The sequence below is a fragment of the Lepidochelys kempii genome, chromosome 11 (assembly GCF_965140285.1).
Source record: "Lepidochelys kempii isolate rLepKem1 chromosome 11, rLepKem1.hap1, whole genome shotgun sequence".
Lineage (NCBI taxonomy): Eukaryota > Metazoa > Chordata > Testudines > Cheloniidae > Lepidochelys > Lepidochelys kempii.
In genome coordinates, this window is record NC_136390.1 from 52247186 (window position 1) to 52261785 (window position 14600).

The 14600-nt window shown below is 41.9% G+C and overlaps 1 protein-coding gene across 8 annotated transcripts in view; it reads left to right on the forward strand.

The window, feature by feature from the left end:
* PMS1 (PMS1 homolog 1, mismatch repair system component) overlaps positions 1–14600 on the forward strand; it is a 101711-nt gene that overhangs the window by 84695 nt on the left and 2416 nt on the right. For 7 of the 8 annotated variants that reach the window (XM_073306152.2, XM_073306153.2, XM_073306155.2 and 4 more), the window contains 2 exons: positions 290–420; positions 7869–8029. In XM_073306152.2, coding sequence (XP_073162253.2) covers positions 290–420; positions 7869–8029 — 292 coding nt within the window. The remainder of the gene's footprint in view (positions 1–289; positions 421–7868; positions 8030–14600) is intronic. The other variant, XM_073306158.2, reaches the window with a different exon arrangement.

Below are 14600 nucleotides of genomic sequence, written 5' to 3' on the forward strand. Positions count from 1 at the left end.
CTCAAGTCTGTCTTTTTCAAGTTTATTTGACCTGGAGTTTTTATGTTACTTCTGTTTTCCAAAAAATCTAATGTTGCCCTTTTACAATAAGAATCCATTTATCCCTGGATTTTTTTCAAATGTACATGTAATTTTAAAAATGTCTAATAGATTATACTACTTGGTTAACAGACTTGTCATGGAATTGTCATGCTGGTAGTAAATATATTATTGTTCACTCCGTCTCTCTGTTTATTATAGTTTTTTTTATTTTAAGCCTTGTAAAATTGTTTGTTTGTTTGTTTGTCAGTTTGTTCAGCGGATCTCATTATATGGATTCTCTCTACAATATGCCAAAGGATTGCCAAAAATTAAATGGATCAATTTACTTGTCGGATCCAAGGCTTATAGCAAATGGTTTTAGGATAAAACTAATACCAGGTATGATGTAGTTTTGTATTTATTTTGACTCTGAAACTTTTTTCTTTCACATTTGAAATGACTCCATATATGATATATTGCAAATCTATATCTCCTCACCAATCAAACCATCTGTACCCTCAGTTCCTCAGCATTCAAAGGTATTCTTATGTGGCTAAAAGCATCATCTCTGTCACTCAGTGCATTGGGAAATAGAAAATGATGGCTGGTTAGTGAGGCAGTAGAGCAGAACTTCAAACAAACATTTTGTCAGGAATAAAACCCAGGTCTCCTAATTCTCAGTCCTATGCTCTGACCACTGCCCCAAGCTGCAACTGATGTTGACAAATCTATCACTTGTGATATGGGAAGCACTCATTATATGTTTTGCAGAGGACTTTGTTAGACCCATGATCTGCCTTGGTGACATTGACCCACATCATAACACTTCAGATTTATTTTCATAAAAGTCTTTCCTGTATTGAAGCCACTGTCGTAGACTGGAGTCATAATTCATGGATATCCCTGTGCAATGCAGCTGAATAAGGACAGAGTTCTTTTTGTTTTCTTTGAAATGTGAAGCTTTCCGTATTGGCACACTTGCTAAACTAACCAGGCCTTTGGAAGGCAGGAATGGTTTCTCTTCTGTTCTCTGTAGGCCTGATCTATATCCCACTGGCATCAATGACTTCAATGGGAGCTGGATCAGATGTTGTGAAAGAGTCTTTTGCAAGCGGTTCTTTGCCACAGGAAACAAGTGGAAAACCTTTAAATTTTTGCATAAGAAAAAAAATAAAGGAAATATCTGTGGTGGGCTATTTGTATCCTCAGCATCTCAGCAGCTGAAGGAAGGCCCCAGAATCCATGCCTTTTTCCTGCCTCACTGTTCTTTGGTCTTCTGGAATGGAAGTCACCGTTCTTTGGTCTTCTGGAATGGAAGTCAGTGTTTTGGTGGGTCTTCCTCAAGCCCAACAGCCTTTCCTAGTGCTTACCACTCCCACCGCCAACACCTCCAGAGTTCAGGATGTCTCTTGCTTTGCTGTGCAATGGATCGGCGACGCTCTGGAGGCCCAGCAAGGCAGTTTTAAGATTTGAATACTGGTCTGCCTTTGCATCAGGATCATCATCATAATTTTTGCTAGCACTTAGTTTGGGGTCAATAGCAGGGCTGTTTTAGAACCCCCATCAGTCTACTCTCCAAAAGATTAGTGGTATGATATAGATTCTTTCTCATTTATTACCTTAATAGCCCAGAAGTAAAGAGTGGGTATACTTTTACACTAGATGATTTACAGCCATCCTGCCATCAGTGGAAATCCAAAGACAGGCTTCGCAGAGGCAAATCAATTGCAGACATTTCCTCTATCACAGTGCCCACGGAGGCTAGTTTCTTGGGGTGCAGTGCCTAGATGGCAATTCACTTGATCCAGGGCAGAGATTCACTGTAAGAGCTGTTGGGAATGCTGTAGCTTCATATGTTACCACATCATGCATATGCAGAGTGATGACAGATGTATTGTAACATATGGAAACCTTCAAGGACAGGTCCAAAAAAGATGCTGGAGCAAGTCATTAGTGAAAGGCCAAACTGTTCTTTCAGGAGAAAGCTATTCTTCCTTCTGGGCCACATATAGCCTGAACAGAGGATGCTGGCAAACTGGTTATCAATAGGCAATAAGTCAATAACAACAAGTACATGGAATTTAATCCAGGACATTCTTTAGCGGATCCCAACCTAGTGGCTTCTTCCTGCAGAAGGGGCCAGTTCCTCATTTGCTCCTTTTTCATAGTTGTTTGTGCTTACTTCCCAGATACAGAGTGCTTATTAGGGGCTCCTTGAAGTTTGCCAGGGTCCATTTCTGTTGTAAGCTCTTCAGATATGCATGCAAGCTTGGTGTCATCTTAATTACGGACACTCTCTAGCTCACCTTTCTCATGACTCACTTCAGCTGCAAGGTAGTGAGTTGGGATTATTTTATTTATAGACATAGATATTTTTTATTCTCTAGATAAAATTACCTGCAGACCAACCCTAGACTAGTCCATCTTGGAATAGTGAGAACTCTAAACAATCAATTTGTTTCCCCTGAAACTTCCCATTATAAGACCCTGTTTTCAGTTGCTTATAACTTTGCCAAACTTTAGCCATCCAACACTTAATCAGAAAAAATGTGAATGATAATTGGGGATCGTTTAAGAATACTTTACTGGATACCCAGAAAGCCACAATCGAAGAAGAAGGCCCAACTGGTTAAAAAAACAGCCTGGTTTAGAGGGAAAGTGAAGGCAGCTGTAAAAAAAATAATGGAAGAAAAGGGAAGTTGATGATAATTAATATAAATCAAAAGTTTGTAATGGTAGAAAATTGACAAAGGAGCATGAGTTCCTAGTGTGACACTGGGGACAAAATAGATAATGCAATCCTGGGATGCAGAAATGGGGGAATCTCAAGCAGGAACAGAGGTTATTTTATCTCTATATTTGGCACTGGAGCAATTCCTGCTGGACTGTGTCCAGTTCTGGTGTCCACAATTCAAAAGAAGAATGTTGATAAATTGGAGAGGGTTCAGAGATGAGCCGTGAGAATGACTAAAAGATTAGAAAACATGCCCTATAGTGACAGACTCAAGGAGCTCAATCTATTTAGCTTAACAAAGAGACAGTTAATGGGTGACTTGATTACAGTTTGTAAGTATCTACATAGGGAACAAGTATTTAATAATGGGCTCTTAATCTAGCAGAGAAAGGTATAACACTATCCAGTGGATGGAAGTTGAAGGTAAACAAATTCAGACCGGAAATAAAGCATATATTTTTAATTCTAAAAATAATTAACCATTAGACCAATTTACTTAAGGGTTGTGGGAGATTCTCCATCAGTGACTATTTTAAAATCAAGAATGGGTATTTTTCTAAAAAGAAATGTTCTCAGAATTATTTTGGGGGTAATCCTATGGCCTTCATTACCTTTCTGGCTTTGGAATATATGCAAGCTGAAATTTTCCATACCAGATGTCTGACTCAGGCTGAATTGTTTTGGAAAATGGTCAGTTAAAATGGTTTAGTTGGTTCCAAGAATCAAGCGAGGGAAATATTCATTTTCATTCTTTTTCCTACAGCCAACAGCCTCCTTCACTACACAGCTCTTATTCATCCCCAGAGAAGTTCCAGTCTATGCACTGAATGAGGCAGGGGTCCTGTGGAAAAAATAGGATGTGCTCATGTAATTAAAGTCTGTGTCAAAATGCATACATAGAAGGAAGCCAAATTAAGGTAGCACAGGCAGCCTCAGTTCTGGCATTTTTCCTAGCTTGTGAGGGTTTGACTTTGCAGCCATAATGTCCTTTTTTAATGTAAGTTGAATGTGTTATTTTACATATTTGGTTTGTTTAGCATGAGATGGTCCTTGTATTTCTTTATTTTAGGGCAGGATGCCATATCAAACTGAGTTAAGTGTCACAACAATAGCATTTGCACAATAGCTGGTGGTCCATCTTTTCTTCGGTCTGAGCCTCAGATAGTAGCAATTGTTCTCTCAGCTTTGAAAGTGTTTGCCTGAGAAAGGTGTGGCTAATTCAGCAAATATGACTGGAGTATATACAGTTATTAAATCAGAAAGCTCTATATTATAAACTGGATATTAGAAGATTGCTGAAAGCATTTACACACTAAGTCCAAATATTTCCGGGAACAAAAATATAGTTAATTTATCTCTCATTCCTCCCTCTCCCCCACCCCTCATAGATATCCTGTCACATCAGAAAGATATACACATACATAGTAAAAAAAAATATTTCCCACCCCTCTGTTCATTCAGATTGCAAACTAGCTGTCTCATAAGCCTTACTAGCCAGAGTTTACAAGCTGTGATGCAGCTTTCTAGCTCTCATTTTGTTTGTGATCAGAACTCCCATGGTGAACTCTGTTCCCACTGCCCACTAAATAACTAAGTTTCTTCTTTTTTGACGCTTGGTATATTTGATGTTGAGTGGAAAAAAGACAACTTTGTAGGTGGGGCAGCTGAAAGGAAGCAGATTTTCATGGCCAGTGAGAGAAAATGCTCCAAAGTTCACCACGAGGGCTTTGTTTGAAAAGGGAAGAGGAACACTGGCAGCAATGAGAAATCCACATTTTTGGCCAGTTGAAAATTAGTCATTTGTTCACTTGGCAATATTTTCCTTGGACATTGCACATTATTTCACAGAAATCACTTGCGGAAACTAAAGAGTCGATATTTGAATACTCCAGAATGTCTTTATACTTTGTCAAAAGCTTACATGTACAGTGAGGTTTAAGTGTCTTCTCACTTCCTCAGAGGTTGCCAAATTGTTCTTGCAAAGATTTACAGATGAAAATATTTGAATCAGTATACAGTATTCCACTTTTCAGTCTACAGAATATAACCACACTCAGAGTGGGTGTTCTTTTCTGCCTCTGCTGTATCTGTAGCTCATGGAAGTCATACTTCTCAGCCTTAGCTCGAGCTTTAAGAGGAATACACTGTCTGGTGAACTCGAACCCAAATGTGGATGTAGGGATGTTACAGTTGATAATTTTCACAGAGAGATTTGAGCACTTGGAGCTTACATTCAAAAGTCAAAATAGTTACTTACTATTGCAAAACTACTTTTACAGCAAAGTTCAACAGTTTGCTTATTGAAACTTATTTATAGGACGTACAGCCATGTTGAAGATAGACATACTAAAATCCACACTTACAAATACATAGAAGGTGAAAACATTTGGAATTACTTGGATAATATACACAAGAAAAATATGAGTATCAGGTAGCTATGGGATGCCATTGGCATCCTGTTCATATGTGCCACTAAACATCTAGTTTAAGTCTCATGATTAGATAGTTGGTATTCAAAGGAACCATTCAGGCAGTTTTAGTTATATGTCTAGCCAGAGTCTGTGGCAAGGGATTGGGTATCTCTCACCTAGTAGCAAAAATGATATGCTTGCATAGGAGGGTGATACTGTGTTATGAAAGGGGGTGTCTCGGGACCACAAGGGCTAAGATGTTAATGAAACTTTTGTTTATTGTTACAAAATTAATGAGTGGTCGGGAGTTTTATGTTACTTTATCTTTGGCTTACTCTTATTGTAACGACTACCATTCAAAATCTTTGTAACCTTTCATCAAGGGTACAGAAAGGAAAAACAGCTATAGCATTTGAAATGTAAAGTATTAAATAAGGCTTTCAATTTTACAATATTCCATTGCTCCCTTTTGCCTGAAAACTACTTTATAGGGAACCCCCCCTTTGATGGATTGTGTCCTTTTTCGGGCAAAAGAGAAAGTTAGTTGAAGTGGGCTGGAGCTGTTGTTGTTGAAGTCTGATCCTGTTTACAGTAAGACTAAACAAACACACAAAAGGGGAAAGAAAAGAATAGTAAAGGTAGAAAATGCAGCTTCAGTCTTCTGTGCTGACTCTCACTTCCAGCTTCCCTGCTGGAGAAACACGAGCACAGTGCACATTGTCTTGTCAGCCACTATAAGAGCTGGCAAACTTGTACCAGTGTCAGGCTGCCTCTCTGATCAGACGCATAACAATGTTGCAAAAGATGGAATTGTCTTGGCTGTCTAAGCCAGACTCTCTTGAGACAGAAGACAAAAGGAGCTAGGGAAGAAAAAAATATAAGTCTCACATTCAAAGTGATGGTCTGGATTTAGCCAGTGAAGGTGAGAATGTCATTGGTTCTCTCTCTCTGGCTCAATTGGGCACGACATCTCTCAGGATCAGGATGATGAAGGTCCAAGGATGTCATGGTGGATCCTGCGGTCTCAGGAGACTGTGGAGGTGCCAGCGATGATAGTTAAACTTGTTCCTGTCAGCATGCACAAACTTCTCACTACCATTTAGTGACCACCAGGTAAATAATGTGCAAAAAAGGGATGGCAACCTCATTTGATTAATATTAATCCACTAAAACACATTTCTGTGATTTCAGCTGTAAACATTTCCTCCCACGTATAGAATCTTTCAATTTGTTGTTGTTATTAACTTGTGACCCCTCTTCACTGTTCTTTTAACTTAGGCTGCACTACTGTGGTGCTTCAGTGTAGACACTACAGTGATGGGAGGGGGGGTCTCCCCTTGTTATATTTAATCCACCTCCCCAATAGGCGGTAGCTAGCTGTAACAGGGCATAGTAGGGCCCCCCTTGGTCCTGCCTCTGCTCCAAAACACACAAAAAGACCTGGCTCAGCATTCACCGGTGCAGTTTATTTCCAGAGTGCAATCCCACCACCTTCTCACCATCTACAGCTTGGGGGTTTGAGCCTTAAGGACTTCTCGATCTCTGTAGCCAGGAGGGAAGAGCTACCCCTCTCCTTCCATTCTCTGGCTTCCCCCTTTGGCTTCCTTCCCCTGACGCTTCTGTGCAACCTCGGGCTAATTAGGCTGGCAGCTGTTTCCCCTTTGCCAATCAGGTGCAGGTTTCTCTAGGGAGTTCCAATCTAACTCCCTTAATTGGAGTTGGCATGACAGAGATCTGGCACAGGGGAATGGACTGAGATTGTCATGAACACTATTCCTTTGTGGGTCTGAGACAGATACTAGCAAGAGTAAGGTTTATGCCATTTATAGGGGATTTATTGAGTGGGAAATTAGGTGAGCAGAGGCTGAGCCTAAAGAAAAGAGAAGTTTATGTTGGGATGGAAGGAGGGTGCTTGGGTGGGGTTAATTTAATAGTAGGGTGGGTGTCTGGATTTGTTTAAAGGTTTGGATTCCCATGGTGTAGGGAGTTGAGTTTTTTTGCTGGGGTGTAGGTGGTTACATTAATAAGATGGTCTTTGCATCATGCCCTGGAGGTCCCTATTCAGGTGTTCAGTTGAAGTGGTGGCAACCCCTTGATGGATGTGGAGGGCCCTGTGGAATGGTTCAGTTGTGAGGACTTGGGTTCTTCAGTCTCTGTGGTAGTGGAATTCAATGGAAAGACTGCTTTTGATTTCAACGGGAATTGCATCTGTCCCAAATAATTGAGTTTGAGTTGGACGGATGTTTAAACCATTTGCATAGCAACTAGCATCAACACACTGTTCATAAAAACAAATCGTAGAAGCTGAAATCATTACATATTCACCTTTAATTTCATTTGTTTTAATAAAAGCTATGGGATTACAATGCCTGCCCAAAGAGGAAATACTGTAAAGTGGTGTAAGCATTTAAACAGTTCTAACTGGGATTTGAACTAAAGTAAACTGTGGCACATGTGGTGTGAAAAGGCACTCATGACACATGATTAATATGAAACCCAGGAGGAGGTCATGCTGTTCATTCCAATGAAGGCAAAATTAATTGTCTTAACTGTATTGAATTCTAATGACTAGTTTACTAAGTGTTTTTACATCAGTTTTATTTTCATTTGGCTTATTCTGGGATATAAATCAAAACAGTGTGTAACATAGATGTTGTTTATTGATATCAGGAATACTAATTATTTTCTTTTCTTATTGCCAGGATATTCAGCTACAGAAAACCAGCTGGAAATAGAAGGAATGGCTAATTGTCTGCCATACTATGGTATATCAGATTTAAAAGAAATTCTGAATGCCGTGATAAACAAAAATGCAAAGGAAGTATATGAGTGTAGACCTCTCAAAGTGATAAACTACTTGGAGGTAAGAAATAGCTGGTTTGCTTTCAGGTATTGGTCAGGTAGTGACCAATACCTCTCTAGCTTTCAGCATTAATTAAATGCAGTTCTATTCTGATGAGAGACTCATGATGATGAACAAGAAACAATAAAATCCAATATACTGTCTCTCAGTTGAATTGGCTAAAAGGAGTAAGAACATGTTTGTCACTTCAGTCATCAGATATGACTCTGAATACGCTCAGGAAGCATATTTCAGTAAGAAGGTACTCTTTTTATGTTGGCAGTTTTCAAAGAAGAAATGCGGTTTGAATAAATGAACTGTGACCTGATAAGACAGTATATAAAAACACTATAAAGAGGCAGTTTTCCAGGTTACAGTGCAGTCCCATCATAAAATTGTTTACAGTTTCCAGAAAGTGGTTGGTTCTTTTTTATGTGTCACAGCCACAAATTCTTAACTCCTGTCAAGCTGTCTGGAATGGCTCGAAAATGGATACCAACCTCAGGGCAGATTGTTACAAACCACAGCTCAAACCCCAAATTGGTTCTGTGTTCCATAATTAGCCTTTCCCAACCAAGTATCAAGTGTGGATTCTTGAAGCATTATAACAGCCTTAATATGGAGTCACAGACAGTCCCCTTGGGCACCCAGGCAATAGATAGATAATGCCTTACACCAAAAATCACAATAAGCAGGTTACTCTTAGTCCCAAATGACCAGTCACATACCCCAGGTCAATTGTACCTTAGATCTCTCACCAAAGACAACACTTGTAGCCAATCCTGTAATAAAATAACTAATGGTTTATTAACTAGGAAAAAGAAATTAGAGCTATTTACAAGGTTAAAGCAGGTGAACATACACACACAAATGAGTTACTTTTTGAAACCTAAGACTGTAATAGAAGCTGCTGTAATGCACAAGCTCTATATGTCCTTTAGGGCTAACCCAAGCTAAGCATCTTGGGGATCCCTTGCTTATACTTAGAAATATTGCCCTCTCCAAATGCCAAGCAGCATAGTGATACAGATTCTTCTGGTAGGCAATTTTTATTCCCTTCCCCCCCCAGAGTTCAAACTGTGGTGGAAGGAAAGTTTGTGCATGTCCCCTCTTCATGGGTGGGTGTATGTGGGAGCAATCAACAAAGTCTTTTATCTGCTGATGTTCCACAATGGTTTGTCTGGTGTCTATGGGCCTTCTTTTGTTGGGCAGGAGATGACACTACTTATGGTAAACTAATTTTTCACACTTGATAATGCTTCTCTCCTGAATGTGGGGGTTTCCAATTTCATAGCATGCACTTTTATAGTTACAAAGCAAACACTTAAATATTACCTTATAACACAGGATACAGATATTATAATGAAATTAATGTATGCAGCAACTCACGAGAATTTCATAAAGTCCAACAATAAACACTTCTCTATAAATCTAATTCCTATTTTAACAATAGTAACACACAGGTGAGCCAGACTGATTTCCAGCTATGCATTTATCATTGTTCAGTGAGGCCTAGGGGCCTCGGCATGAGCTGGCACCGGGACTGCCAGTGTCATAGCTCCACCATAACTAATCTGGTAATCATGAAATGATTTAAGGGATCAATTTAGGGAAAGTAGACCTACATCTAAAGTTTAAATAAACCACAGTGAGATGCACACAGTTTCCAAACAATCTGAAAGTGCACGGCTTTCATACAAAAATAAATAAAATTTCTACAATTCATGCAAAGAGAAAGTTGAGAGAGTAGAGATACAATAGAGGTAGATAAAATAATAATTAGGAAAAAGAACTTTATTTCTAGCCACTAAATTGAATTATACAAGTTTTAGTGGCATAAATTCAGGGATAATAGTCTTATTTTTTAAAAATTTGTTTTGTTAGCTTCAGGGCAAAGGAAAGAAGGTTTCTTCCCCTCAGACTGTGGCATACTCATGCCACACTGCTTCTTAACCCACTTTTCCTCTGTATGCTTTTCCCATGGTTGCTCACCCTTGTGTGCCTTCCTATGGACAGCAGACCTGCCAGTGGACCCTTTCCACCTCCAGATAAACAAGGCAGGATTTGTCCCACAGTATTTAATCATTAGCTGTGTGTATATACACACACACTCTCTCTCTCTCTCTCTCATTCTCTCTCTTTCTCAAACCCCAAGTTGACAAAGCATTCTGTATTCAAGAAAGCACTTTAGTATGTACTTAAATAGGGGTGGACTTAAGTATATACTTCAAGTGTTTTCCTATATAGGGGCCTAAGATAGCAAATCTTCAATCAACACATTATGGAGAGGCAAGAAAAGTGACATAACACTGAGGGGAACAGTATATTGTTATATATTTCAAATTATCTAATATTCTATATATTGTTTGTATATGAAATTGTTCATGCTGAAAGTTGTCCATCCAAAGGGCAGTAACTACCTATTTGTGTATTAAACATATTGCTAAGAGCCATGAATGAGGGGGATAGGAAGTAAGTGCACGCACAAGCACTGACGTTAAAAGGTCACTTTCCTTTGAATGACTAGCCTAATGGCTGTGGTTTTGTACTTGGATAAGCCATTTCCCATTTCAGTTCAGGGTTTTGGAGAACTGACAGGAACGGATGGGGAAGTGGACAAGCCTGTCTTCCATTATTCTTTGTCATCTTTCAAATCTGCCAAATGGCCCATAAGCTACCAAGCAACCAGCCTACTTTCTTCATCAAGTGGTGTCCTGTGGGTGCTCCACTTCAGGTGTCGGTGCATACTGGTACCGTTGATCGGAGATCTTCAGTAGCAGTGCCCAGTCAGAATGTGCATGTGCAGTTGGTGTCTCACGGCTTCGTTGAAATCTTTTTGGCGCACACGCATTCCAACCCCCTCAGTTCATTCTCAGCCATCCTTGGCTGAAGATGGAACTTGGGGCAGTGCTGAACCTCTTCCTCTATTTTGAGAGAAAATTAGTTTTAGTTAGATAAAACCTCCCCAGTTACTACTCTACCTTTAGACAGTTGCATAGAGCTCATTAAAAAACAAAACCAAACCAAGTTTTTCTTAACCCCTCTTCCCCCTTTGGGAGTGAACCTTGCTAATGTCTCATTCTTAGACCTTCTTCAGTGGGCCACATTAAAGATGCTGGGGTCTCCTGGTTTTAAAAAATGCGACTCTTGCAAGGATCCCATACCATGCTTGGATGGACATTCCCAATTTGTCAAATGTGTCGGTGAGACACACGTGCAACTAGTGCGTCCACTGCAATAATCTAAAAACCAGAGCTCGCCATGACCAAGACCTGCGTTTAAAGATTATTCTGATGGAGAAATCCCTCCAACCCAATTTGGAGACAGGCAGAACAAAACCCTCTCCTAGGTGCTCTCCGACCAGGTCAGAACTGACAAGAGCATGGCTCTACCATCTCACGAGAAGTAAAAGAGAGCCTCGACCTCCACAAACAGGGAATTGGGCACAAAGAAATGGTCCCCAGCGAGGTCCTTGCCAGCAGTGCCAACTGCCTCAAGGGTCAGCACCTGTGACGTTCCCGGCACCTCCGGCACCGGGTATGTAGTGTAGAAACGTAAGGAGTCAAGGCTACGTCATGGCCAGGTCTCCTCCTTGGCACCAAAGGTGCCGATACCTGTGCTGGAGTCAGCACTGTCCACACACATAGCCCCAGAACGGACAATGCCATAGGCACCAGCAACTCCACCAGTACTGACACACTATCTGGTGCCGCCATGGGGCCACCGGCACCAGCCAAGACCAAAGACAAACTGCTTAAACCAATGGCTTCTGACTCTAAATCCTTGGTGCTGCACACTCCAGGACAGACACAATTTCTAACGCATCAAGACATCTCAGTGGATTCTCCTCTACTCAGTACCGAGGGCTCACCCTTGATCCAGCCACCCTCTCCTACTGAACGCTCCGTCTTCACAGACAGTGATGGCAATGACCACGGAGACACAGTTTTTCCTCCACCCGACTTTCCTCCACCACAACTAAGACTGCCTCACAGGAACGTGCATCACAACGACCAACCCCACTTCCCATGGTTTGCTCCACCAAGGATGGGACCTCAACTACTATGCCCCATGCAATGGGCACTTTGGACGCATGGGCACCCTATAAGGCCCACTATTCCTGCACCTCCTCACCCCATAGAGCGCAGATCCGCTCTCCATCTGGATCCCCAATGCCATCCGTGTGAAGAGCCCGGACCTGACATGGAGTTGCCCAAACACAGCTCCTCTTCTTTACCTAATGAAGCCATCATGCCACCCCCACCAACTACGGCAGATGACTTCAAGCAATTTCAGGAATTATTGAAGAGGGTTGCAATCAGCCAGGACGTTCCAGTGGAGGAGGTACAGGAGAATCAACATAAGCTCTTGAAGATCCTCAAAGATTGCACTCCCCATAAACGATGCCAAAGTAGAACCGGCTGACACTATCTGGCAGACACCAGCCTCTGTCCCACCAACATGTAAAAAGGCTGACTAGAAATATTATGTCCCAGCTAAGGGTGTGGACCTTTTATTCTCACACCCACAGCCCAACTCCTTTGTGGTTGAATTGGCTAACCATAGGGCTAAACAACCTCATTACTGGTCCATACCCCAAGAAAAAGACTTCAAACACTTTGACCTCTTAGGTCGCAAGGTTTACACATCCTCTACTCTCCAGTTTAGAATTGCCAACTACACTGCTCTTCTCGCTAGCTATGACTTTGATCATTACAGCCAACTTTTTGAATTCACCTCCCACATCCCAGAGAACCGAAGAGCAGATTTTAAATTGGTCCTGGTAGAGGGACAGCTAGTATCTGGAAAGGCGCTTCAAGCATCTCTGGACATGGCTGATATGGCAGCTTGCACCACAGCTACTGTGGTGGTGATGCATAGAGCCTCTTGTTTCTCCTCATCTGACATCCCTAAAGAGCTACAGACCAAAGTGGAGGATTTACCGTTCGACAAACTTTTTTCCTGAAAAACGGATGAAGTCCTTCACATGATGAAAGATTCCAGGGCTACCCTCCGAACACTAGGGATCTACACCCCTCCTTCCAAGAGAAAGAGATACCAGCCTTACCAGAGCAATACAGCTGCTCGCAGTCCAAGTAATATGACATAGGGAGGTCCCTCGGCAGGCCTAACAGAGGTCGAACAACCCAGTCTAAACAACCTATGTCCCACCAGTCGAGTAACAAACCGCAATTTTGAAGTCTTGGTTGAGGGTCTGAGCAACCAGTCCTTACCACCAGCGCCTACTTACCCTTTTGGCCATTGCCTCCAACGCTTCCACCGCACTTGGCGAAACATCACACAGGATCGCTGGGTCCTGGAAATAGTGCAGTCAAGCTATTCCATCCCTTTATTTCGTGCCTCCCTACCCTTTCCGTCCCTCTTCAGGGACCCCTCTCATGAATACCTACTTCAGGAAGAACTCAACTACTCCTCTTAGGTGCAATGGAACAAGTTCCAATACAACACATAGGGAAGGGGTTTTACTCCCACCATTTCTTGACCCAGAATTAAAGCAGAAGATGGTCACCCATTCTAGACCTGCGATGACACAACAAATTCGTCCGCTCCCAAAAATTCAGAATGGTCACGTTGGGCACGATAATACCAGTGCTGGAACAAGGGGACTGGTTCTCAGCTCCCGACTTAAAAGATGCATACTTCCATATCTCAATACACCCAACACACAGACGATTGCAATAGTTCATAGTGGGACACGATCACTTCCAATACAGAGTACTCCCATTTGGTCTCTCCACCACACCGCGGGTGTTTTCCAAGACACTCACGGTGGTAGCAGCCCACCTGCGCAAATGGCTCTTTTCCAAAGGCTCGGACTGCAAATAAGCTGTGATGCCTACACAGCAAATAGAATTCATTGGGGCTTACCTGGACTCAACCCTCGCCAGAGCCTTTCTCCTGCAGGCCAAGTTCCTCACTATCAGACACCTCATACACACGGTGTCCATCTGTCCAGGGGTCGAAGCCAGAATGTGTCTGCAATTTCTGGGCTACATGGCAGCTGCCACGTTCGTGGTGAAACACGCCAGGCTACACATGAGGTGCTTACAATTTCTTTAAGCACAAGATCACGATGCAACCCCACCCTAAATTTCTGCCAAAGGTGGTGTCCTCTTTCCACCTTAACCAGACAATACACCTCCCCACTTTTTACCCCAAAACTCCACAGAAAGCGGCACTTCATACCCTTGATGTAGAAAGGCGATTGCCTTCTACTTGGACAGAACAAAATCATTTCATAAATCACCTAGACTCTTCATATCTACTGCAGAATGCTCTAAAGGAGCTGCTATTTCGAAACAGCAGCTCTTCAAGTGGATCTCTGACTGTATTAGGTCCTGCTACCAGATCCACGACATTGAACATCCTGATGGCATCAGAACTCATTCCACTCGAGCTATGTCAACATCGGTAGCGTTCCTACACAACGTACCCATTATTTACATATGCAAAGCCGCTGCATGGTCATCAGACCATACGTTTGCCAAACACTACGGTAGCATACAAGTTGCCAGAGCAGACACTGTCATAGGTCATACAGTACTGGCTGCCACTGCCAAACCCACAACTC